The sequence below is a fragment of the Thunnus thynnus genome, chromosome 11, assembly GCF_963924715.1.
Source record: "Thunnus thynnus chromosome 11, fThuThy2.1, whole genome shotgun sequence".
Lineage (NCBI taxonomy): Eukaryota > Metazoa > Chordata > Actinopteri > Scombriformes > Scombridae > Thunnus > Thunnus thynnus.
The window spans coordinates 19,369,811-19,395,576 of record NC_089527.1 but is presented as its reverse complement, the minus strand read 5'-3'; the positions used below and the strand labels follow the sequence as shown (position 1 = coordinate 19,395,576).

The window sequence follows — 25,766 nt, the reverse complement described above, 5'->3', positions numbered from 1 at the left end:
AACAACTATTCAACTTTCTTTTCAGCCACAGTATCCTCAGCGAAGAAGAAAAGCTTCTTTTTCTTTTTTTTTTTTTTATTGAAAGCTTTGAAAGAGCTTCAAGGTTGCATCCTGTTCTTTTGAGAACAGCAGAATGAACGTGCATTCTCTGACTGCGAGAAAGCTCAGAGGTAGCCGAGTGTGTGAGGAGAGCTGCAATGTTCGTCGGGTTAAATCCCTCCAGTAAGACAGTGTTCTTTGGGCTTCGCTGCACAATAATGAAATGAGCGAGAACTGACTCTTGGCTGCCCAATTTTTCTTCTTCTTCTTATTTTTGGCTTACACAGAAAGAGAGAAACTCTATTTTTATGGTTCAGATTGGAGCAAATTATAAGGTCAGAGTGAGAGGTAGTGGTTATCTTTCAGTGAATGAATGGAAATCTGTGCTGTGTGTCCTTGCCAGTATAGTAATGCGTGTGTGTGTGTGTTTCTGAATGACGTCAAGAGACTCGCCTGCTACTCCCACCGCTAGCAGCAGCGGCTGTGTGGGAGAAAGAATAAGGCTGAGTTACTGAGGAGATCAGGTCCGTTAAACGATGAGGCGTGTTGAAGGAAAATTTATGAAAGCAAACAAGTCAGACAGACGAGGAACTGCGAAAGGAGTCGAGAATAGTTCATTCATTGCTTACAGCGGCGGCTGTTTCTCTCTTGCATTTGGACAGTTAAACCTTCTTACTGTCATATTAAACACATCACGAGTAGAAAACAAACAACAGATCCCCCCCATTACGCTTATTGAATTATTACAAGATTAGTGTCAGAAGTTAGAGCAGAGCATAGTTATTGTCTGTGTGTAGTGTAGATAAAAAAGCATCAAAGCGGCGTGTTGTCTGCGTGGGAGGTTTGCCTCCACGCCGCCTCATGTAAAGGCTGATGTTTGGAGAATGCAGATATGGAGCTCACAATCATGCTGCTGCCAGTTAAACTTGCAAAGGGGGGAGAACAGAGGAAGTTCACAGGCAGCAGGGTTTTTTATCCGTGGGCGGAAGAGATCTCGTTCTTGATCTCGCTGATCTCCTTCTCCTGGTGGTGGCTCGCTACTTTGTGGAATATTAATCCCCCCATTATATAACCTTCCGTTTTTTTTTGTTTTTTCTTTATATCCCACCATATGACAGTCTCTCTTCTCCTTCTTCTCCTTCCTCTGAGTCTACCTCAGTGGATTAATGACAATGTCCCAAGGTGGATGTATACTCTTCTTGTTCTCCTTTAGAAAATCCTCTTCTTCTAACCCGCAGACTAGACAAATCCATAAAGACTGAGATGATCAGCGCGCTTGTAGTTCCTTGTAGTTAAAATGACAGCTCTATGTAGGCCGCATCACGCCGTCCCACGTGTGACGACGGATGAATCAACACACACTCGTTCAGCACTTTACACTCACAATACAACACACAACGCACATACCGAAACACACATGAGCAAAAAACACTAAAGTAGATACATAATTGAAGCAGTTCTGTCTAGAAAGGGGCATCGGTTCGCTCTCAAATCATGGAAACAGAAATCCATGTTGTGCTGTGATGTGATGAGGAATCACAGGTGAACCACACACATTCCACCACTTACAACATGATGAATTATTGAGCCACACACAGTTTTTACCACCCCTTTAAGAATATATTATGAGCTCCAGCAATTTTTTGATTAAAAAAGAAAAGTCTTGATGTCTGGATTTCACCATATTGTACAGTAGAGCAGCATCACAAGTGTTTTAAATGTTCATATGAATTAGTGAATAAACCTTCTGAATATAAACTGTCTGCATTTAAAGGTTCCCCAGAAGTCCAGCAACAGCATGCATACAATACACAATCCTTAGTGTAGGTGTGTGCAGGATTTACATGCCTGTTTATTTCATTCATTTTCACATTGGCTACCCATTCGATGCTTATATACAGTATGTGTGAACAGAAGAAAGTTTTCATTGTTTTGCGAGTGGGACACATGCCCACATGTTATATTTCCATATGAAATGAGTTAATGAAACAAGAACTAATTACACAGACTTCCCTTAGAGCTACAGACAATGTTAACAGAACAGAGGGAACAAAATCCCCTTGTCTCACAGGTGATTTATTAAACAGTGGATGGGCGGCAGCTTTGACTACACTGCCACTTACAGTTCAACACAGAAAAATGACAAAGGCAACTAATCTCAGTCATACATGTGCTGCTAATCTTTAAAGAGCAGCCATTTCATTAAGTGACTGTATGTTGCTGTTATTCTTCTCTGCATTGTTTCATTTGTTTTGCCTGCGTTGCATTTGATGAATAACGTGCTGCTTTTCTAGCCCCAGTTTGAGCCTCTCATGTATCACTGTTACATTAAAAGTCACAGAGCTAAGCATCTGATTTTCAAAAACAAACAAACAAACAAACATACAAACAAAATAAAACACTTGACAGTCTTTAGAAAACCTAGAAAGTCATTTAACAACACTTATCCTCTAAGACTCTTCTAACCATCTGAGTGAAGAAACATTCAGTCCGCTGCACAGTTAAAAAGATTTTTTAATTATCTCTCAAGTTGTGACTGTATTTCCTACGATTATTTTCATTATCGATTAAGTCTGCCGATTATTTTCTCGATTTGTCGATTGAGCGTTTAAACTATGAAATGTTAACTATCATACTCTATAAAAAACCAGCAAATGTTCACATTTCAGTAGCTGGAACCATCAGATATTTGGTATTTTTGCTTGAAAAACGATTGAGACAATTAATTGATTATCAAAATACTTGCTGATTAATTTTCTGACCATCGACAAATCGATTAATTGACTAATTGTTGCAGCTATAATATGTAGCCAGAAATGACATGATGTCCTTGCTATTATTAAGACAAGCAAAAAACAAGTTATTTTGTATAAAAATATATAGTTCTGTAAAGGAACATCAATGAATATCAATATAAAAGATAATAAAATTCTGGATCATCATTTGGATTAGGAAACACAAATTTGGGAAATGGGTTAAAAATCGTTTTTATAGTGCTGAAGACAGAATATTTTTTCATCATAATGTTTAGAAAAGTCTTTGAGGATTCTTAAAATGTGTTCAGATTGAGAACAGCAGTCCCCTCCAGACATGTTTTAAGATGTATATAAGATACTCTACTTTTAATAATAATGTGTGTCTGACATGGTTTTTCCACAAAAAAAGCTCAATTATCTCGTTAAATCCATAAAATGATATTTACTCCTTCTTCCTCATTAAAAATTCCAGAATGTATAAATATGCAAATGTGTTTCATTTCTGTTCAAGTTGAACAGCTGGACACAAGATGTCTCCTACTTCACTGTTAAGTCCATTCTCAGTGTTTGTGCACTGGAGGCTTCAAGTTTCCACATCACAGTTGTGTATGTTGAATATTGGACCAGGACTGGCTTCCAAACTAGTTGTGATGTCACAAAACATGCTCGTAGGCCCGCCACTTAAAACTTTCCACTTTAAACAGATAAATGTGAAAACAGCCTTTCAGTGTCAAACTCTGCACATACATCATTCTGCACAGTGAAGCTCAAACATCCAACTGAAGGAACAAAACGAAAAACACACTTTTGAGTGGAGGAGGATTTAAAAAAAAAAATCGAACGCATCTCTGAGACTCAAATGTAACACTAATACATGAGAGGTTCAAACTGAGGCTACTGCTCCTCATGCTGATGGGTGTTTTTTTTTTCTTTTATATCTCATGTGTATTTTTACATTCTCACCTCTCTCTCTCTCTCTCTCCCCTCTTTCTCTCTCCAGACTCTGGTCAAGTTGAATCCTAAACTTCAGCCGATGCTTGACATGATCAAAGCAAACAGGGCCAAATGGGAAGAGCTGAACAACAAGAGACAACGAGGCCAGAGTGTTTCAGCTCCAGCGAGCCCCTGCAGTGGCGACAGCGGCTCAGAAACCAGTGGCTGCACTGTGGCCAAAACAGGCAGCACACCTTGTTGTAGCGGCGATGCTGAGGGCACAATGTCTAAGCCTGTTAGTTAACTTATGCTGCCATCTCTTAGGCTTTATTTCCTCTTAAATGCAGCCTGCAACATAGGCAGTGCAGTGCATGCAGAGGTTCTTGGGCTCTCTGCTCCTCTTCGCTTTTGCTACTAGAGATGAGCTTTAGACTTGAGTGCGGCGCTATCGTAGAGGTTTTTCTGCTCCCCCTTCAGTTTTCCAATGCTGAAGGCTGACAGAGCTGTGTTCGGCGAGCTTGTCGGAGCAGCTACAAATCAGCTGATGACAACATGTCAGAAAAGGAAACTCAAACCACTGTGTCAACACGTCAACCAGTGAGCTAACACTAACTATTCATGGGCATCGCACAGATTTTCTGCACAGTAAGGCATGGAGAATATTGGAGAGCAATGTTTATGGTTCTTTTTTGCTCTCGGTACCTCGCATTTTGTCCGGGGTAACAGATATTTTTTTGTAAATCTGTACATAAGCTGTTGAGTTTAAAAACTGTTATGTACAAGTGCTGTTTAAAAACTGTAAGGTCTGGATTGTAACGTGGCTGTAGAGTTTCTGAAGGATAAAGTGGTGCAGGGACAGCAGGACCTTTGACAGTGCTTGCAATGCAAATTGAGTGCTGCTCTCCCTCCCCTCCTGTGCCTTGTTTTAAGATCCTAATGAAAAATGCATGGCCTCCTCATTCTTTTAGATCGTACGGAAATCCATGTTGAACCATGACGTATTTTTTCATTTGTAACACCAATGACTGAAGTTACATCTTGACCCCATGTTAAGCCACAGAAGCATTGACATTATAATAGCCTACATACGGAAATCTATTTTGCCCACTTTTCTAAATGCAGGGTCTCACTTGTCACAAACACACACACACACACACAATGTGCCTTGATGAAATTGTTCTGATATCACATTAATTTCTGCAGAAGAAGCCATTTCCTCTACTGATTTAACTCTAGACATAAAACTGTTAAACATTAAATAGAAACTCCTCTATAAATAACATTGAATCAAATATTTGGCCTTTTCTCAAAGCTCACAAATGCTACTTACTGTATGACAGCTTTTATAAGGTCAAGGAGAAACTGATACTCTTACTACTGAAGTGCCCATGTAGTCACAAGCTATTATTTTCATATTATTATAAGTATTAATTTTTTTGGGAGGGTATGCCTTATGAATTGTGTTGTAGCTTTGTTAATTGGAGTTTAAACTGTGACTGTGCACATTGTGAGGCATGGATCTGTGTACTACTTTACTGTATTTTAGTTGAAGAGCTGAATTGAAGTCAATCAGAAAACTTTGAAATTGCATGTTTTATGCAGTATTAAATTGAACCACTTGCTAAGGATGTAGCAAACACGTGAGCCAACGAATACCTCGTATTTTAAACTCCACCAGTAAACACGTTATCTCATCGAAATGCATGACTTAAATTCTATTGCATCATGTTACGTGGACTATGAATATCGCTGTTCTATTTTTCTATCAGGGCTCCGAATGTGGCCAACTTCTACTTTTGTCTTTTTTGCAATGTAATGTGCTTCTTGTGTTTCTTCTTTCCTTCCCCCTCCCCACCCCACTCCCCCACTTTGTTTGGATTTATTTATGGCGAGCTAAACTGAAAGAAACCTAAGGCATGAAAAGGCAAATGTGCGATGTTTCTGTTCAGACTTTAAATAAAAATATGCTGCTATATGTCCTCTGGTTTAATCTGACATGGAATTGCATAGTGGTGATCCATTTTGCCTCTCGTTTCCCTCGGTACAGTGCTGACCTCATGTGGACGAATGTATCCTCACACGCAAAATGTATCTCATCAATGAGACACTGCAGGTATATAAGCACATTTCATTAAGATGAGTTTGGAATCATGAAAAGAAGAAATTGCATGAAAGACATTAAATATTAGAAATCATAGTCAGATTAGAAAGACAAAAACAGGAAAATTGTAAAATCTTTGATCAATACTGGACAATTAGAGTGATGTTGGAGCTTAAAACCTTCACGTCCACTTTAATCTCCATTCACACAATCTCAGCTATTAAAGTACAGTGTGAGGAGTGTGATAGCTGCAGTGTATATCATAGTCTAAGGCTGAGCTCTGCTGCTGTTGATAGGTGGCCATGACGTCAGCAAAGCAGTGTGTGGGCGGCTGTGTGGGTGTGAAGAGGACTCCCAAATGAGCCTCTATGTAGAGAAAGAAAAACCTGTCAAGAAGCAAGAAGACCAGCTCTGTTAAAACTCCTCTGAGCTGGATTACCTCAAGCTCAGTGTGGGGCGCAGGAAGAGGAAGCGCGAGACAAGACAAAACAAAACAAAAAGCTCTGCTCTCAGGCTCTTGTTGACCCTTTTAGCGCTGTCTGACAATATAAATAAGGGCTTCTACTGAAAAGCTGAATTGGAAATGACACGCGTAGATGAGAGAGGGAGGGATTTCTGCTCTCTTCTGCGCAGGAGTGAATGAGGTTGTGTGTGCTAAAAGAAAAAAAATAATCATCAACTGGGATGTTTTAGTTGAATTTATTGCACAAACAGCGTTGACAAAATGTACTTGGATGTTACTATGTTGTGTAGAGAAGTGGAAAATAACAAAAGGGCACATCCATAACATTCAAAAAGCTCTTTTTGACACAAGGGTAAAATATGAAACCATTCAATATCAGATGGCAGGTCCCAAATGAGTCCTTTTATTTGGGGAATTATTAAGAATTAGAAGTATGTAGAGATCCAAGACAATGTGTAGGGGGGGAAAAAGGCAAGTTCAGTGTTAATACAGCTCTCTTAAAGCTAAACCTTCCGCCAAAACCAATGGTTAACAGTATGGTATCAAATTACAATAAATGCACAAACAAGGGAAACTAATCGAGAAGCTAAGGAATTTCTGGGTGACGATTACAGTAAATGGAGGAAAAAAAAGGATTAATACAGTGTCTTGAAAATAAGAAAAGGTTTTAGCACATGTAACAATCATAAATAACTACATTTAGGGTTATCTTTGCATATGCTGATTTAAAAAATGCAGTTTAGCTGTGCATGAGTTACTAAATATGTGTGAAGGTGGTGGTCAAACATATGGGCACAGTATGTTTGCATGTTTGGATGTGTTGAGTCTTTGGTACGACGAAAGCACCGGGATCCAGAGGCGTTTGCAGACGTGGTCACATTGAAGCAGGCGTGATCGAATGGCTTTTTTCCATTTCTCAGTAACAAACCATGCAAGGTAAACGCTCTCAGTACAAAATCTAAACACACAAGGAATATGTCCTTTTGTAATCATAATTTACTCTAGTGTTTTGTTTTTGTTAAAATTTGGTGGGGCTTGAAGTTCGTCAGTGGAGGCACGCACACATACATACAGTCCAGAAAAAAGTCTCTTATGGCAATAGGTCAGTATGATGAAAAGGCATGAAAACACTGAAGTGGAGACAGACACACAGGACACATGTCACAAAGGGACTTGGTGTACACCAGCGGAGTGTGGAGAAGTGTAGGAAAAGGCAGACAAAGCTTTAGAAAGGCACAGAGCTTTAGAAAGCGCATTCATCTAGAAATGACCACTAAAGAAGTGCCACACACACACACACATACACAAACACACACACACGCACACACACACACATACACACACAAGAGGAAAAGTAAAAACAAATAAATGAATTAACTGTGTTGGCAAGGATATTTAGAAAAACAGTTAAACGTAAGCAAATATGACAAAATCAAGTTTATGTTGCATCATGTCCGGTTGCATCTTGGCCATTTTTTTTTTTTTTTGTAGGTAAACTCTGACTGTACAAAGTCTGTATTCTCAGCTCCAACAACAAGCAGAGGCCAGGACACAACAGCAACGATGAGCTTCAACATGATTGTTACAGCATATTAAGTGCAATATCATGTAAAAAGAAAAAGGTTTGGGTGTATCAGTAAATGGCACCGAATGATGAATTTGATGAAAAAGACAAGATCTCTGTCCATATTTAAATTCACATTTAGTATCTATTAATCCAAGATGCCTTCTTTTTTTTTCTTTTTTTTTTTAGAAAAAGGTGAGATAAAGATGGACGAGAGCAGGGGATTAGAGGAGGTTCCTGTTGCCGAAGATGTTATTAGGGTCCACGTAGTCCTTCACAGACTTGAGCATCCCAATGCCGACATTGGAGATGGTCTCTCTCATCCACTCCTTCCGAAGTTTCCCCACTGAATGACAAGAGAGGAGAGAGAGAGAGAGAGAGAGAGAGAGAGAGAGAGAGAGAGAGAGAGAGAGAGAGAGAGAGAGAGAGAGAGAGAGAGAGAGAGAGAGAGAGAGAGAGAGAGGGAGAGAGAGAGAGAGAATAAATAAATAAATAAATAAACTCAAGGAAGAAGACCGAGGGGGGAAAATAGAGGAATCGGCACGGCTGATTGCTCAGCAGGCTGCTGTGAGCCAATCAATCTTGTGAGAGTGAGTGAATAAACAGAGGGTGATAAATGCTTTTATTCAGAGAGGAGAAATGTTTTGCATGGCATGATTTATGGAGCTCAGCAGACTATCAAACTCATTAGGCTCTGTGTGTTCCCAGAGGAGGGGCCGGCTGGCGGCTGTAGCGGGCCGTCCCCGGCTCCCTCACTCTTTTCTCTCTCACCCTGCGAGCCGCCACGCCCCTCCAATTCCCTCCCTCCCGAGACGCCGGGGTTCTGTGTGTTTCAGTGTGTGCTTCTGTCTGCTCATTGTGCACATGAGCGCGCTCCTCCGGCTAACCTGCAAGAGTGTTTTGCTTGCTTGTCCTGAACGCTCTTCTGCGCCCTCTGACACTGGCCCGAGCGCCGACGGGGTGCCAGAGAGGACCGTGGAGTGCTACACAATGCTCCTCTGTCAGCAGGACTTTGGCTTTCAGCCGCTCCTCACCCTCCCTTCTCCTCCCCCTCCCACCACAACCCAAGGAGTGAGTGTGGCTGTGGCATGAAGCCTAGTGAGGGTGCCCATTGCTTCACCAGCTGTCCAGTCCGACATACTCCATAGCGTCTGTACCCGACAGGTTCTTAGTGGAGAGTCTGGAGCCAGCGAGAGGTCTGGTGTCTGTGGAGTCTGCACAGAGGACTGGGAAACCTCACTGGAAAGCCAAAGTCTTGTTGGGAAACTTCAATTAAAAAAGAAACTTTAATTTCCTACAAACTAATAAAGGAGAATTTTATGACCAAGTGTAAAAAACAGGCACAAACAGTATGACGACACTTTTGTGGCTGAGACACCAACAATGAACTGCGACGTCCCCAGTTTGAATCCAGCAGGATTTTATCATCTCTCTACTGGTACGATCTAACACAGGCATAAAAATGAAGCCCACATCATCTGCATATATGTAAATGCAGCATCTCAATGTTTTTATTAATGTAACTATTAGCATTTTGCCTTTCTTTGATAGGATGACAAAAGTGAGGAGAGGGCGAGAGGGCTGACATGAAACAAAGGTCTGTTGTGGGGCTGAAACAATGAATCGATTAGTCAAATGACAGAAAATTCATCTGCAACAATTTTGATAATTGATTCATCAAATTTAAAGTAAAAATGCCAAACATTCTCAGGTTCCAGTTTCTTAAATGTGAGGATTTCCTGCTTCTCTCCATTATATATCATTGTAAACTGAACATATTTGGCTTTCAGACTGTTTGTCAGACAAAATAAATCATCTGAAAATGTTGTGATGGGCATTTTTCCACTATTTTTGGATGTCTATTGGTAAAAAAGAATTACTAAGTTAATTGATAGTGAAAATAATAGTTGTGGTCCCCAGCCAGAATTGAACTGAGGATGTTGTGATTACACAATATTCACCTATGACCAGTAGATCACAAGATCATGCTTACAGTATCCGGATGTTTGAACATTTTAAGTGAAAATCTGTTTAAAAAACAATAACTGGTCTTTATCAGTAGATGGGAGGTGGTTAAATCAAGTCAGGGGGCCATAATCAAAGGACTTCATGTTGGCTCATTAAGAAAGAACCAAAAAAGAATTTAAAAATGCAATGATGACATAAAAGTCAGTCTCAGAGTGAAAGAGCAGCATAGAAATTAACCTTAATCTCTGTGCGTAAACTTTTGGAGCGTGCCAACTTTGGAGAAATACAACATCTACATTCCAAAACTCACAAAGATAGATTTGAGAACAGAGCAGCCTGGAACAGGTGCTGCTCGCTGAGTAAACACTCAAAACCTGCAGTAGAAATACCCGAGATTAGATATGGAGGCCTGGAAACACTAAGGTGTATGATGGGAGTGTTTACACGCCTTCCCTTCCCCTCTGCACACATGCCTCCTCTTTCCATCACGAGCAGGGGAGGAGCCCCTCGTGTTAATAGGGCATGTTGAGGGAAGGGGGCGCCGTGTTATCAGAGTCCAGCCGGGGAACCCAGATGGGGATCAGGCATGAGGCTAGTGGGGCCTGTCTCCTAACAAAACAGGGCAGACAGCGGGGTCACCAGGGACTCTGATACCACACGCACCTCCAGATGGTGACAGAGGGACCAATCAGCTGCTACCCAATAACTAAAAAAGTCCCCTGGTCTCTACCACCTCCTCCCTCTCCTCGCTCCTTCCCTCCTTGTCCCACCTCCATCCCTCCCTCCTCCCAGGAAAAGAGAGAGAAAACAGAAGGTGCTGGGACTGCATCATTGCCTCCATCACAGTGATAATTTACACATCTATCTTGTCATATTCTCTCTTTTTTGCTTGCTATTGCAATCAATCTCTCCAGGCTTGGTCTGCGCAGCTGAGACATGCAAAGAAGTGCAGGTAGTTATTTCAGAAATGACAGGTTTTTTTCAAGTGTCATATTTCTCTTGCGTAGAAAAGCCTGGTGCAGCGCTGGGCGAATTGCGAGAGAACTTCACTAAATCAGGTCATTATTTGATCTCCTGCGTGCACTGACCTGTGTGCTGGTGCAGAGTTTGTGAGATTGGAGCTCTGCTAAGCCACAAGGTCAGGTGAGGATGCAGGGCACCCCGGTGTGGCCCCTCATACAGAGGAGACTGACCCCTTGACGCGCTGCTTTCACTCTCTCCGGGCCCCTCTGACAAATGGAGGGGCAGGACATGAAAGACAGGCTAAGGTAGTGGCCCTGCGCTCCTGTGATACAGCCGAGCCACAGCATTGGTTGAGAGGCTGCGGCGCAGGGCTGATAGATGGACGACTCTTGCGGTGATGGATGCTCAACAACTCTTCACTGCTGCAACACTGGTGACCTAGTTAAAGAGGACATTTCTCCCAATGTTCTGGCTTTCAGAACCGGCAAACGATCAAACAAACAGAGCTTTTGCTTGATAAATCTGACTTATTTTTTTGAAGTCACCGTTTTTGTCTAAACATGTTGTCGTTAGCTGAGTATTTTGTCCTGCAGAGACACTCTACACGCCCAGATTCCCTTACCTACGCCCACTCAGCACAACGCTGACCTGCTGTAAATACAGGGCCACAAAAATGTATATTTCCTCCGCTGCCCTCCCACCTCACCATCCTTGACTACATCTGTTTTGTTTGATACACAAAACCCAGTGAAACTAGCTCCATTTGTCAAGCACTGATTGTGGGCAGACAAACTGGCCTGTCTGCGCCCAGATAGCGAGCCCCACTGTTATTAATCACAATTACAGAGTGGGCCTCGCACGCAGGAGCTGCATCAATATCCCCTCCTCTCACCCCCCCCTCTGTCACCTCCCCCGGCTGCTCGGGGTGGCCGGGCCACCGTTTGGAGGTCAGTATACAGCCGGCGATAACGGCGGCATCATTTACCCTGGCCCGCTGCCTCCTTTTTATTAGCAATCTTTTAATTTTGAACCCGTCCCCGCCTTCAGGAAAAATTGTGATTTAATATCGCAGCTGATTCACTGCATACTGTTTTTGACAGGCGTGATGAATAGCCTGAAGTGATGTATGAAAACAGCGAGGCGGATGGCAATATAGATAAGGCAGCCATTTCGGTTAGCCCTGATGGGACCCAGGAAGTTGTTTCACCGCCCTCCTTTGCTCACGTTTCATTTGGTCACTGCTGAAATTAACAAATAGTCGAGTCAGAGCCATTCGTCTGAGCTGCAGGAACATATTTTGGAAACATGAAGGAAGCTATGAAAGACCTCAGACCGAATGCACATTGAAAGCACGACCGAATGCCTGCTCGCTAGCATGGAAGAGCACGCAGGAAAAGCTCGCCATGCTGTCATCACGACTCCCGACAACCTCTTTTCACAAATTGCAATTTAGGGAGAAGGTGCAAATATAAATGCTCATGTTATAAGACTTTCATCCAGTTCAGTGTGCCCATATTTTAGTATGAATTTCTCAGGTTGTAGTACCTCCATGGTGATGTGACAAGCTCCCTCCATTGGCAAGGATCTCTTCTCTAGCTCCATGCTGGGAAATAAAAAAAAAAAAAAAAACACACTCAGTCTAACATTCACTCTCTGAGGTGCTGGATATGAAACATGTCATCACATCAGATGTAATTATGATCTTTGTGAGGACTGGACCATGCCATGATGTTGATAAAAATAAAAGTGAACATACCTCGACTTGTTCATACACGTGTACTGGATCACTGAGTCCCCTGTAGTTGAAGGCAAAGTAGAAGTAGACGCAGGCGCCTGCATCGTACGTCTGAGTCACCCTGCAAAAGCAAGACACATGTTTAAACAGGCAGAGAGGACTCTTTAATGTTTCTCCTTCGACTGTCCCTCTGTAATCTAATTTATAAGAATCCAAAGAGCAAAGTGCGACATTTTCATACAATAAGTGCATTTTCTCCTTTGTAATTGGGAGGCAAAGTAAAGTGGGAGGTTTTACTTTTCCCTGTCAACCCCTCCTTATTTCCATTCAGGGTTTCCAGAATGGGGAGGCAGCGTGGAGGCACCTTTAATAACGTGACATTAACACACATTAAATGGCCATTAAATGCTTTTACCGAATCGTAACAGGATGACTCAACTGACACTTTAATGTGGAACAGAAAATTGATCCCTTTGTTATTTTACCCTGAACAAAATATCATTATTGCTAATGTGGCTGCTTCTAAATAAAATGCAACTTGAATTCAGGCATTCTCCCATCAAAAACGTGTAAAAAAACCCCTTTTTTTTAAGAATAAATAATCCTTCTCCAGTTTGCAAAGTCTCTCTCTGGCCTCGCTCCCTGTGGAGGAGCAGGGTGCAGAGCCCTTGTTCATTTGACATGGCCCATCACCTGGCACACTGACTGTTCTAGAGGTTAAATGGACAAATCAATCATGTGACAGACTGCAGCCGGGAAATGAATGGCTGTAGCATAATCAGGCTGAGGCCTAATCTGTCCGCAATCGGTGAGCAGCAGCCTGGTGCTCCTCAACCGGCTCGCCGTCTGTCTGTCAGGCTCTGGCTAACTTATCAGGGGTCGGGGTTAGTAGAAGTGTATAAAACATCAAAACTTCTGACTAAACATTTCAGTCTATAATCCTGTTTATTCTTTGATCAGAAACTTCCATAGTTTTGCCAATTGTAGACAATTTCAATTTGGCAAAGATTGTGTACAGTTGATGGTATTAAGACGGCATTTAAAGGATAAATCCAGTGATATTTTTTTACATTTCTTTATGTAAAAAAATCCTACAAAAAGTATTATCTTTGTAGCCAAAGCCTGATATAGCTTATTCTTCTGTGCCACAAACCTCCACTGTTGTCCAAAAACTATGAGAAACACATCAGTGAGCCACATCATGTGTGACATGTGGCACTGCAGTTTATTCTGAGTCAATCCAACGTACTCCATTTACTCCAGTTTGAGTAACGTTTTAAGAAGTTATTTAGCTGCTTTTAAAATGATACTGTATATGTGTGACTGACGCAGAGTTTTAAGTCTTCAGTAGGAGTGAACGGGCTTGAGGCTGAATACCGCAGACAGGGTAGCGAAGTTGGAAAGTATTCCGTATAGTATAGATGTATCAACACATTTACATTACACGTGTGCTGTCGTTTGCGAGCATTACCTGCATGTGGATAATGGAGGAAACTGAACTCCTCTCTCTTTACAATCTCCAATGATGCGCGCCTTTACGTTCCGGCAGATGTCCAACACCCTGGAGATACAAGTAAATGGCAAAATTTGAAAAAACTGAAGCAGATAAAACAGAACTGCAGTATCTTGTTCATGAAATGCTCTGCAGAAGCAGTCAAACTGGACTTTTCTGTATTTAAAACATAATACTCATATCTATGTGTAGGGAACCTGCTTTAATCTGCATTCATTTCTTATGCAAAATTGTTCAAATTCAGAAATAGGCAAAAGACCAAGAAAGAGGAAGAGGAGGAGAGACTTTAAGATGAAGACCATTGTGTTAGAGGTTCCCACTGGTGTGGAAATGGCCGCCAGTCCTGAGCATGTGCAGCCGTGTGTGGAATGTGGAGGATGGGGAGGAGGATGGGTAATGAGCCAAGCACATATGCTCGCCTCAGTGCCTGATCTCTTGGTCTCTCCCGTCAGGCATGTTACACAATGTTGTGTGTGTGTGTGTGTGTTTGAGGAAAAAACGATGATGAGAACATGTAGGAAAATACAGAAAACACCACAAGTGGATGTGAGATGAATCTGTGGCTCATATTGTGTTTTCCCACACTGAACATACAGATAGGTCTCTCGTGTGTGTGTGTGTGTTTGTTTGTGTGTGTCAGTAATGGTGCATTTGTAGGCTGAGGAGGCAAGCTTCCGCCAACGCAGAGACGGTTAATGGGGAGGGAGAAGGCAGGCATGAAGGTGAATGTCAAAGACAGAGGCAAAGAGAAATAAAAGCAAGGAGGGGAAACAGGAGCATGAGGAAGACAGAAGACTCTTTTAGGCCTGAATGTGTGGGAGGTGAATAAAGAAAAATGTTTACCACTAAACACTGTTTAAATTAACAGAGAAAAGCCTTCAGGTCTTGGCTGTGTTTATAACAGTAGAGAGATGACAGTAAACAAGGGGAAGAAAGACATGGTGAATGACATGCTGCTGAGATCAAAATGCGAACATGGTGGTTACATGTGTGTATTTACCTGTCCCAAGGCACAGAGGTTTCAAAGGACTCCCCTATCACGTAGTAGTCCATCCCCAAGTCCTGCTCAGAACAGAATATTAACATCAGAAGGCAAGTGAATGATTAGTCAGTACGTTTACAAGCACACATAAAACCAAGATACTTTACACAACTTACCGGACATGTTTACATGCACCGTAGCAACCTGGTTACATGCAGCAGGTCAGTAATCTCATTTCCCTTCCACCTCCAACCTTATCAAGGCTTACTTATTTTATGTGTATTAGTGATAGAAAATACTGCTTCCTTGAGTTTTCTGACCAACACCACAGTTTTTCTGTTGAAACTGGCTTACTAGACTTCCAGAGGCTACTTTGTGTGAGTTTCAGTGTTTGTTGGACTTTGAATTAAATTATTTTGCATGTGAATAAGCGTCATTTCTCATGTTCAACCCTCTTTGTAAATCACAGGTTAGTATGTGTTTGCATGTACGGGTATAAGTTGTATGTGCGTGTGTTTTATGTCAGTCGGGTGCCTGGGTTTGATCCAACTAGTAAAATATAACTCCTGTCAAAAGTTTATTTGTTATATTCCTCAGTGAAGTTCCATTAAAAAAAAACCTTTGAACAAAAGAAGAGAGGATGAATCAGTATGTGAAATGATCAATTAGAAACCTGGTTAATCGTGTATGTGGCTACTAAATTGGCTTTCTCCAGGAGAAATCCTACATTATAGAAAGAAAATTTCTTGTTTACATGATGTTTAGAAGTCAGCGTTTTAAGAAAGCAAAGAATTACTTAAGTGCATGCAGGCGCACTGATTCTATGTTTCAGTGATAATCAGAAAGGCCTCTGACAGGACTGACCGAGGACGACTTTCCATTGTCATCCTGACCGCAATCACTGTGCTTTTTTCATGTTCTCTTGTTGTCAAAGTGTCTCCACACTCTTCAGTGTTAGACACCTTGGCAACAAATGTGACCTGATCAAATCAAAGACCTCCAGAGGTCACATTCTGCAGGCTTTTTGTGTTGCTCACTATCCTATCTGCTGTCAGAGGTCCTGTCAGACTGCGTCCTCCCTGCCAACCCCACCCGCCCTTCAGCTCAGCCAGAAAAAAAGCCAGAGGAGTGACCCACCCGGAGGTAAGCGATGACAAAGGTCAACATGTAGCCCCTCTGCCCATTGTCCTCTCCAGCTGCCAGGCCCCTGGAAGCAGATAACAGGGTTAATATTTAACAGCTCTTTCTTTTAGCTTTGTTGGCTCACCCGCTCCTCCTCACAACAGCTGCCTGGGAGTCTGTCAATCCAACAATGTACAGATCAATGAAGCTGTGCTCTGTGCATCGCCACAGGTCAGCCACACATCCATCACCTGCGGTGTGTAATCAAATTTTCATCTACCACCCAAACTAATCAGGCCAAGCTCATTAGAAAATCACTACATCGATTTTCACCCTTCTTCCTGTTTCCCAACACCAGAAGAAAATATTCCTTGTAGAACCACACTAATCCATCACTGGCACTTGATGTGATGGGGGATCACGATTTATTTGAAATAATGCAATAAAGCAGAGGATGCTGCATGTAACTGACAAGTTTCTCAAGATTTTATTGCTGGCTATTACCAGAGCAGCACTCCAGCTACCTGCAAATGTGGCACTGGGCCAAAGAGTACCTCTAACAGTAATATATAATCAATACGCATCAACCACAAAAAAAAAAAAAAAAAAAAAAAAAAAATCACTGACATCGGTGAGTGAGGATGCCTGATATAGTTAGACTGGTGCTGTAATGAGCTGCTGGTTTCTCACTGAATTTATATTAAGAATAGAGTTGATACATGTGTATCATAATTTCTTATTTAAGCTGTTTTTTTGGTAAATTTGTTTTATTAAAATGCAAACTTTTTAATTTAAATTTTATGCACAGGAGAGATATATGGCTTACTGTTTTCGGTTTTGACACAATTGTAAGAAAATAATGCACAGATCTTTTTTAAAAGCACAGATTTAAACTGATTAACATCTAGATTTTTTTGTCTTCATGCACCCAAAAATTGTTTTGTTTCTTGCTGGAAGGTGCTGACCACGTAGTCTACAGTAAAAGAAAACTTTGATAAACACAGCTTGGAAAACATTCTGGTAATGAGAAATTAAAGAAAAATGGGGAAACATGCAAATGAGCTGCTAATTATATACCAGAATGAAGTGGTACGTTGAAAACAACTTTCCAGTTTTTCAAAAATAGAACCAAAAATAATAAGCGCTGAGTATAAAGGGAATAGAAAACATCTTGCATTCACATGTGTAAAACTCTCTTGTTAGATAACTACAGTTGACTGCTACCTGTTAATTTAAAGTTTAAGGCAGTGAACACTTCATTGGAACGTGTTGAAACGTATGACTTCACCCCCCCTCAGGATTACCAATAAACAATAAATCTTGATTATAATAACCAGGTGGACCGGCACAAAGGTTAATTTATATGAGGATAAACCTATCTATGAAGGTGCTGTAAAGGGTTTAAGAACAGGCTGAGGATAGAGAGGGCATCCCTCTCTGGCTGACAGGTAACTGATTTCTACCAAAGTCCTCATTGATCCGTTTCACGATCAATCACAACAGCGAAGCAGTCCCAGGCTGTGTCCTCTCGCCCTGTGCTGCCGTGAGGGGAGCTGTGCCCCTACTATCACCGCCCACACCACACTTACTTTTACATAAAAGCTGGCCTGACAGGAGGACGTCCACAGGTGATCCATCAATCCACGCCAAGACAAACTACTGAGCGGAAGACCAAGTCTGGAGTGGGTAACAGTGCTTCTTTATCTCTTTTCCCAGCTACTACATAATGGCTGATTAAATAAAGTGACATCAGGGCCTCAAGCAGCTCCCCATCACACTTAACGTCCCACCAAATGGTGCTTTGTTATTTCTGTGCTTTACATGGCTGCAGATCTTTAACTGATTGGAGAGATAACAACTACTTACCCAAATTTTGCAGCAATGTCATAAACTTGCTTCTCGTGCTGCAGGACCTTCTCGCGATTTCCTTCAAACAGCAGGGTAGCCACACACAAGTGGTTGGGGTCGAACCCTTTGAACTGAGGATTAAAGAGGTGCGTTCATTTTTCATGGAAAACACTCGCAGCAAGCAACCGGTGACGTTCACTTGTAATTATTTTTTACCTTGGTGATGTAAAATGTCTTCAACCCGTCCAAAAAGGATGTGAAAAGTGAAGATACTTGAGGCTTCAGGGCATGACCTGTGAAAACACCAGTTAAGAGTCACCACCATCTGTTTGCACAGAAGTAGGCCTGAAAAAACTGAGATTTTTTTTTTTCACACATTAGTCATATCCTGCTTCTTCTTGCATCCTCCAGTATTCTGAGAGGGCAGGCGAGTCAGATTTATTTGGGGGTTTCAAACAAAGGAGGAAAAATAAATGGTAACATTTGAATAACTTTACAACTGGCCAGTGGCTGCCAGCGACAGCGACTATAAATCAGAGGGTTTCCGAAGGGAAGTGGGGTTGACACAGCGATATCCGTCTTCCTCACCCACACTTTTTGATTTATTCCTGATCGGACGCACAAAAGCGCCTGTGGACAAGCGAAAATGAGGGGCTGGGGCCAATGGGATGGTTATCAATCACAGCGAGACTTAACAGTTCATTTATTCCCCCCCCCACCACCATGCTCAAGTCTCTTCATCACTTAGTGTCCTAATTGTTTCCATTCCAAAAGGTGATTGCAGGTCTTTAGGTCTGTCGCAGCCATCATACTCGTTAATTAAATACTCAACATCCAGAGAGAGAAAATTACACCTACACTGGGCATAATTTTACTGTTAACTCCCCTCTCTGTGGTTTGGTCCTATTTTTTTACATATCAAAACACATTGTGCTACTGACTACAACATTCTCATTTTTCATCTTGTGTGTCAAGACAGGCAGTACTAAATTGTACTTGTAGTCCCAATCTGAAAGGGACCTGTGAATACATCAACTCTCCTTACTCAACATCCAACATGATTAAAAGTGAGGACAAGCCACTAATAAGCCCAAGAAGGTATCATAGAACCACGAGTTTTAGTTATTAGTGAAAAACCTGGTCGCTTCATCTTCCCTACTTAATGCTAAGAAGTGCCTACTCTGTGAAAAGTGGAAATATAGAGGAGATAATGAGATCCCTGGAGAGTGGGGAACTTTATAGAGATCTGTGGTAATGCCAGATGCATTCCACTAGACCCTAAGAAACAACATCATAAAACTTCAATGTAACAACTACTTCATTTTGGCCGTGGTCATTTTTCATCTTGCTTCAGTTCTTTTGGTTGTGTGAGTGTGTGTTTGTGCAACTATTCTGCTGCTGAAATAATAATCAATTTAACAATTCTGTGTTGTAGAAGGCAAAATCAAATCGTTGCATGCTGTACTATTGCCATTCATTGTTCTTTTCTCAGAGGTATACAGTACATCAATGAAACAGAAACACAAACACTGGATACAGTACGAGAAACAAATTTCAGCTCAAAACAAATACGAGTACTATTATGTTGCTGGTTAAAAGGATGCCAAGTGCCACATGCTGCAAAGCTTTAATCAAAGCCAAAGTTTACATCTGGGCCTAGAAACAAAAAAAACTTCCTGAAGATTAAAACCAAGTCACATAAAGTCCTACTTGTGGAGGGAAGGGTACCACAAAGCACTCATAGGCCCCTAATGAGAGTGATGTTCTCATTTAAGAGCAGTAAGATGTGATACTCTAAGTGTAGGCTGGCCTATACTGTGAATGATCAAACAAAACTTACCAAATTTAAATTGTTCATTATCCATGAGTCGTATAGATGCCGGAGCACACCTCTGTAAAAAGAAAACAAACAAAAAAAATGAGGAAAAGAAAAAAAAAAAGGAAGGTCCATATCAGTCTGTTAATGATTCGGCCAAAATAAAGCTGTCAGATTATATTTATTGGTGTCAACATTGAGAGCAACAGTTGGAGCTTTAGCTTCAAAGCTTTTGGTTTCTTGTTTGACATCCTGGATATACAGTCTACAGACTTTACTAAGTCATTCTTGTTGCCTGATGCATGTTGGAGGCAAATGGCGTTCGAGATCTGACACTTATGACAAAGGCTCAGCTTGACCTCGACTTTGACTTGACTTGTTGTCTACATTTAGATTTTAGAGTCTCCAATTCATCAGACCTGCATGTCTGTGAGAGGAAACTGAAGGAAAGCGATCACGAGATAACATGCAAACCCAGTTGAGCCGTTTTAAATTCTTACTATTCAGGCCCTGACAAAACAAAGCTAACGTCAAAGATCTTGTGCTGAGATTGACTGACAAATGCGCCACTTCTTGTCTTCTGTTACAAGTTGCACTTGCACAGAAAAGATTACAGCTCACAGCTGAATGACAACCAGCCAATAGCTGTCACTTCTCAATCTGGTTAACTGGTCTCCTCGTATGTTGTGATGCAAACTGAGAATAGGTTCCTTCCTGTAGTAGCATTATAGGTGTTTGAGAGTAAAAGCCAAAATGACAGGTGAGTAACTTAAGATGCTGTTAATACAAACTAAAAACTTTTTGCGGTATCGTATCAGTAAAAAGTCTCAACATAGATGTCTAATTATGTGTTTTACTGTGTAACAGCTAGAGAAAGTGTTGAATTTTTACTACTGGGGATAGGTTAGCTTAGGCTGGTTAGGTTTTAACGATTCGAAGATAAAAATACAACACTTGGCTGCTTTTTTGTCGCAGATCAGTTTTACACAAGTAAGTGAAAACCTAGATGCACGTGTTGCAGTTTGGGCAAAACTTACACCTCAAACACACACAGAAAGTTTCCAGCCATGTTCCAGGAGAGATTATCATGTTACCTGTTTGGCAACTTCTCGAAGACAGGCAACTCCCTGCTCAAAATTAGGGAATACCACCGAGCCATATTTCTGATATTCTGGGATCGGCCGAATCTTCATCGTTACTTCAGTAACTACACCCAGGGTTCCTGTGGAAAATCACAGTGAGATTTTGAGTGAGAAAAAGAAGACGGAAGTCAGTTCCCACAATTTATATGACCTAACCCCCTTATAGAGTGGAAGTTAAGACCATTTTACAAGGTTCTGGTACATGTCCCAAGGGTCCTTTGGTTGACCTTTGTCTCACATTTCACCGAGTGGATCTGGTTTTCTACCACACACTGGGGGACAACTAAGATTTATCAGCTGAGAGCATGAGGAAGTAAAGCAAGTCTCTATCAAAGGCAGCGAGGCCAACAGCAGCACCACATATACAGATACACCTAAACCTCTGGCTGACCTCGTGACCTTGAACACTGTCGATCATTAGCTGCTGCTGAAGGAGTCACATTGCATGTCTGAAAACCAGAGTATCTACTCTCCCTCACACAGCAAAGATGTCTGGGATTGATAGTAAAAGAACTGCTTTGATACAAACATCCAAGTTCATGGTAAACTGGGGAATATTGTTAGTAATCCCTTAAGTCTCTAAACCAAGATATGGCGTTGACAATCATCTTTCACAGTTTCACATGCTGTAACAGTATCTGCTCATTTTGTGACTTTGGACAGATAAGTCTGTACAAGGCAGTTCACTTAAAAGTTTAAAAGCCACGATGAAATGTATAAAAATAAAAATGGAAAACTTGCGAAGTGTGACCAGAAAATTAGAAACTGCTGCACAATTTGATACAATCAGCATATAAAACCCTGTAATAAATTCTACCTTTGTGAAACTTATGATTTTCGATTGCTGTTAATTCAATTCAACATTACATTTTACAAGGTTTTTTTTATTTCTGGGAGACATGTTTGCCTATAATTGAGAATATATAGTTGAGAGGCAGACAGGAATGGGGTGATAGAGAAGAGGATAAAATGCAAAAGAAGTTGTGTCTTAACCCTTAGGCCACCCTGAAACCTGAATAATGAGGCTGTAGTTCGTGGTGTTGTTAAACTAGATTGCATAATGCTGTAAAAAAAAAAAAAAAAAACTTTCCGTACATGAGTTGGATAAACCATGCAGTCTAATGCAACACAATCACCACAAAATACACCTTTAAATGTTTTACATAGTAATAAACTGTGCATATAATGACTGAATTCCACAAACATTTGGATGAAAAATAAATGTAATTTTCGTTAAGTAGTTGATCAAGTAATCTGTAACGTACTGGAAAAGACAGGAGGACATGAGAGCCACATGGAAATGAGGCTGACTTTGACTTTGTATGGGCTGACAGTAAATGATACAAAGTACATGGTAAGAAAAAACTAACAATTCTTCTGTCATCCTAATGAGCACTAAATAGAATATCCAACCCAAACTATAATGATTGTTTCTACTAAAAATCACATATCTGAACCATTGTGTGGATGTTTATAGAAAAGAACATCAAAGATAACAAGGGAATGACAATTTAAGCATATTTTATCTCAAATATTTCACTATGTGTTGTGGCACCAGCAGTTAGGTTCAGTTAAATGTCTTGTTGCTAGTAGCAACCGCTGCTGTTACAGTTTAACTGACATAGTTACAGCTATCTGTCTGTGACCACACAAATGTTCACACTAAAATTATACTCTGAGAACTTATGTGTTGCTAATACAACATCCTGAGTAAATGTTTTATATATTTTACTCTTTTAACTTCTACTGTTATGATTTGGTGCATATTGTTACTACAGCAGATTAATTACTAAGTTGTGCTTCCTGTGTTGTTGTTTCACTGGTTAAATTTATGTTATTCCTGGCGTGAGAGACGACGTAACAAATTTGTGAGTCTATATTTTTGTGAATCCACTTTTCTTGTTACTACACTAATTTATTTATATAATAACTTTAGTATAACTATTGATTATGGTATCTCATCACTATTATTGATTTTGTTGCATTCTATCCCGTAGTGTTTTCACATTTTCACAACTGCTTCCTGTATAAACTTTAAAGGCCAACTCCCATCTTCAGCTGTTATTGGGGTGTGTTTATGTGTGCTCCTACGACTGTGATCTCATATTACACTCTATGTATGTTAATACTGCATTACAGTCATTTTGTGGGGTGCTGGAACAATTTGCTGATTCTTTTTTGCCCATTTTAATCATCTATTTATTGTTTAAGTCATTTATCAGCACAATACCGGTGCTGGTTTCAGCCTCTCAAATGTGAGGATTTTGCTCCTTTTTTAATGAATATCTATCTATTTTGGTATGTTTAACAAGAAGTCACAGTGGATTCTCATAAATTGTAATGGGTATTTTTCACTATTTTCTGAGATTTAACAGACTCAACAGTTCTGTATTACTACAGCCGGTGTCCATTTAGAGATGCATCTCTCCTGAACATTGCTGGTTCCATTAGCAGGTTTCCTCAGCATGTTATAGTCGTTAATGAGCCCTCTAAAGTGACACTACATGTCACATGCCGCTCCCCAGTGGCCCAGTGAAAAACAAGCGACTCCATTATACACCTCAGCCAAGAAAGACCCTCAGGCTCCTCCCAGCTGACCTTAGGCAGGAGGAGCCACTGAGAGAGGGAGCAGGGAGGAGTCGGGGGGAGAGAGAGAGAGAGAGAGAGAGAGAGAGAGAGAGAGAGAGAGAGATAGAGAGAGAGAGAGAGAGAGAGAGAGAGAGAGAGAGAGAGAGAGAGGGAGAGAGAGAGAGAGAGAGAGAGGGTGGAGCTAGAGTGCTTAGGCAAGAAACAGAAGGTGAGCGAGTGAGAAAAAAAGGGAGGTAAGAGCAGCAAGGTCAGAAAAACACTCATGAGGATGAACGCAATGCAATGAAACGCTAGAGTGCAGCTTAAGCCATTTTTACTGTGATGGTCTTTACTAAACCAGCCTCATCTAACAGGATTGGTATTTGAGGAGAGGGACTATTTGACTTCTGCTTTTAACATAAAACTTGAGTGGACAATCACATCCCTGAGCCTTGTAAAGCCACCGCTTTAAAATCAAAGAACTGACTCTGTGCATTATATTAGGACTGGTTGGCTTCACACACCTACATTACAGCCTCAATGGTTAGGAAGAGTTTCAAAGAGAAAGGGATTATCATTGATTATTCCAATCATTCTGTACACTGGCTGGAGCAGGGACGGGGGGGGGGGGGGGGGTGGGAGGGGGGAAATACTTTGCATGCAGGCGACTTCAAGGTCAGAGAGATAGAGAGACCCGGTAGTTGTGCGGTGAATGAGAAGCTTGAGGTTTCACAGTAATTTTAATAAAATGGATGCGTTCCACTTAACATGCAGAGCGTAGTTGAGGGGTTTTGGTGTGGTGCTTTGTTGTTGTTGTGGCCTACTGTCAGACTGCAGGATGAGGTTTCTGGGGGTGAGGAGGTAGATAATTTTAATGGGACCAAGCGGTGTTGTGACCTCTTAGTTCCAGCGTTAGGCCTCCCAGAAGTACTTGCACTCCCATAGACGTGTGGTCTTGTCCCATCTCCTTCTGCACACTTTTTTAACTGTATCCCTTTTATTAAATCAACTGTACATCTGGTCAAATATTAAGACATCATATAGCATACTGCATATTTTAAGACCACAGTAAGCAAACACGTAGGGCTGCTAAAAATGATTAACTATTATTTTTATTATTGATTCCTATGTGGATGAATCTGTTCTCATTTGGTCTGTAAAATTTCAGAAAATAGTGAAAAATTACATCTCAAGTTGAAGGGCTTTAGGAAATTGTTTTCAAAACAGCTTGTTTTGTCCAATCGACGGTCCCAAACCCACATATTCTTGGTTTACTCTCACATAAGAGAAAGAAAAGCAGCAAAACCTTTTAATTGAGATGCTGAAACTAGGGAATGTTTGGCATCTTGTTGGAAAAAAATGACTTAAATGCTTAATCTATTATCAAAATATTTACTGATTCATTTTCTGCTGATTGAATAACAGTTTCAGCTCTTAGCTACATATTAAATTGAGCCAAATTTACAAGCAGATAAGGCTCCATTTTTGTTGTTGTTTAAATGACCTGTTGTGTTTGATCCCTCCTGAATTCTACTATAGTACGATGCCCAGATGGACTGATGGGGACTTTATAATTAAATGGATCTAAAAACTTGAGAAGTCCATCAATTTTACATCAGTAGAAATGTTGACAAAAACCCTGATGCATGTAAATTATTCACCTGTCACTGCTCTACACATTTTCCTTTTGGAGAGGTTCGGTTAAGGAAAACTACATAAACTCTATATAACTCACTGAAGTGTTCATACAGACAGAATATAAATCATGCTGACTTAACATAAAATATGTCAAACATGGAAAGTGTCTGCCAAAATATGAAGCCTGATTGTGACCAGTTTAAACAGGTCTAGGAAGAGTATGGTTTATAGTGTATAACTCAGAGTCAAACTGCACAGTCATGATGCAACTTTTAAAAGCTTAAATGTATGAAAATGTATTATGGTAATTTATAAATAAATATCAAGTTTCTTTTAAAAAAGCAGTTAGGAATGAATGAAACTCATAAATCACTCTGGCTGACAGTTGTTAACAATCATATTAACTAGTAATAATACTTTCATAAAGTTGAAACATTTTCAATAGTTGTCTACAATTTGTCACTTGTAACTATATTTTGGAATATATTTGAGTTTAATCTTATATACTGGTCTTTTCTAAGTATTGAAATCAGTTCTAATGAGAACAAATAGAGATTTCTGCAGTGATCCCAGCTCAGTCAGGGAGCAGATTGCTGAGCTTTGTAGGGCGAATAT

The 25,766-nt window shown here is 40.8% G+C and overlaps 2 protein-coding genes across 2 annotated transcripts in view; one reads left to right on the top strand and one right to left on the bottom strand.

Moving 5' to 3' along the window:
* The window catches only part of pde11a (phosphodiesterase 11a), a 40,803-nt gene extending 35,100 nt beyond the window's left edge, over positions 1-5,703 (top strand). Inside the window, exon 20 of the mRNA XM_067603603.1 lies at positions 3,796-5,703. Within this exon, the coding sequence (XP_067459704.1) occupies positions 3,796-4,032 (237 nt within the window). The 3' untranslated portion in view covers positions 4,033-5,703. The remainder of the gene's footprint in view (positions 1-3,795) is intronic.
* An 809-nt stretch (positions 5,704-6,512) lies between these two features.
* The window catches only part of agps (alkylglycerone phosphate synthase), a 31,679-nt gene continuing 12,425 nt past the window's right edge, over positions 6,513-25,766 (bottom strand). The window contains exons 11-20 of the mRNA XM_067603602.1: positions 20,898-21,025; positions 19,828-19,879; positions 18,204-18,280; positions 18,006-18,118; positions 16,155-16,224; positions 15,036-15,097; positions 13,994-14,083; positions 12,544-12,643; positions 12,333-12,390; positions 6,513-8,202 (exon numbers count right to left, since the gene is read on the bottom strand). Coding sequence (XP_067459703.1) covers positions 8,081-8,202; positions 12,333-12,390; positions 12,544-12,643; positions 13,994-14,083; positions 15,036-15,097; positions 16,155-16,224; positions 18,006-18,118; positions 18,204-18,280; positions 19,828-19,879; positions 20,898-21,025 — 872 coding nt within the window. The 3' untranslated portion in view covers positions 6,513-8,080. The remainder of the gene's footprint in view (positions 8,203-12,332; positions 12,391-12,543; positions 12,644-13,993; positions 14,084-15,035; positions 15,098-16,154; positions 16,225-18,005; positions 18,119-18,203; positions 18,281-19,827; positions 19,880-20,897; positions 21,026-25,766) is intronic.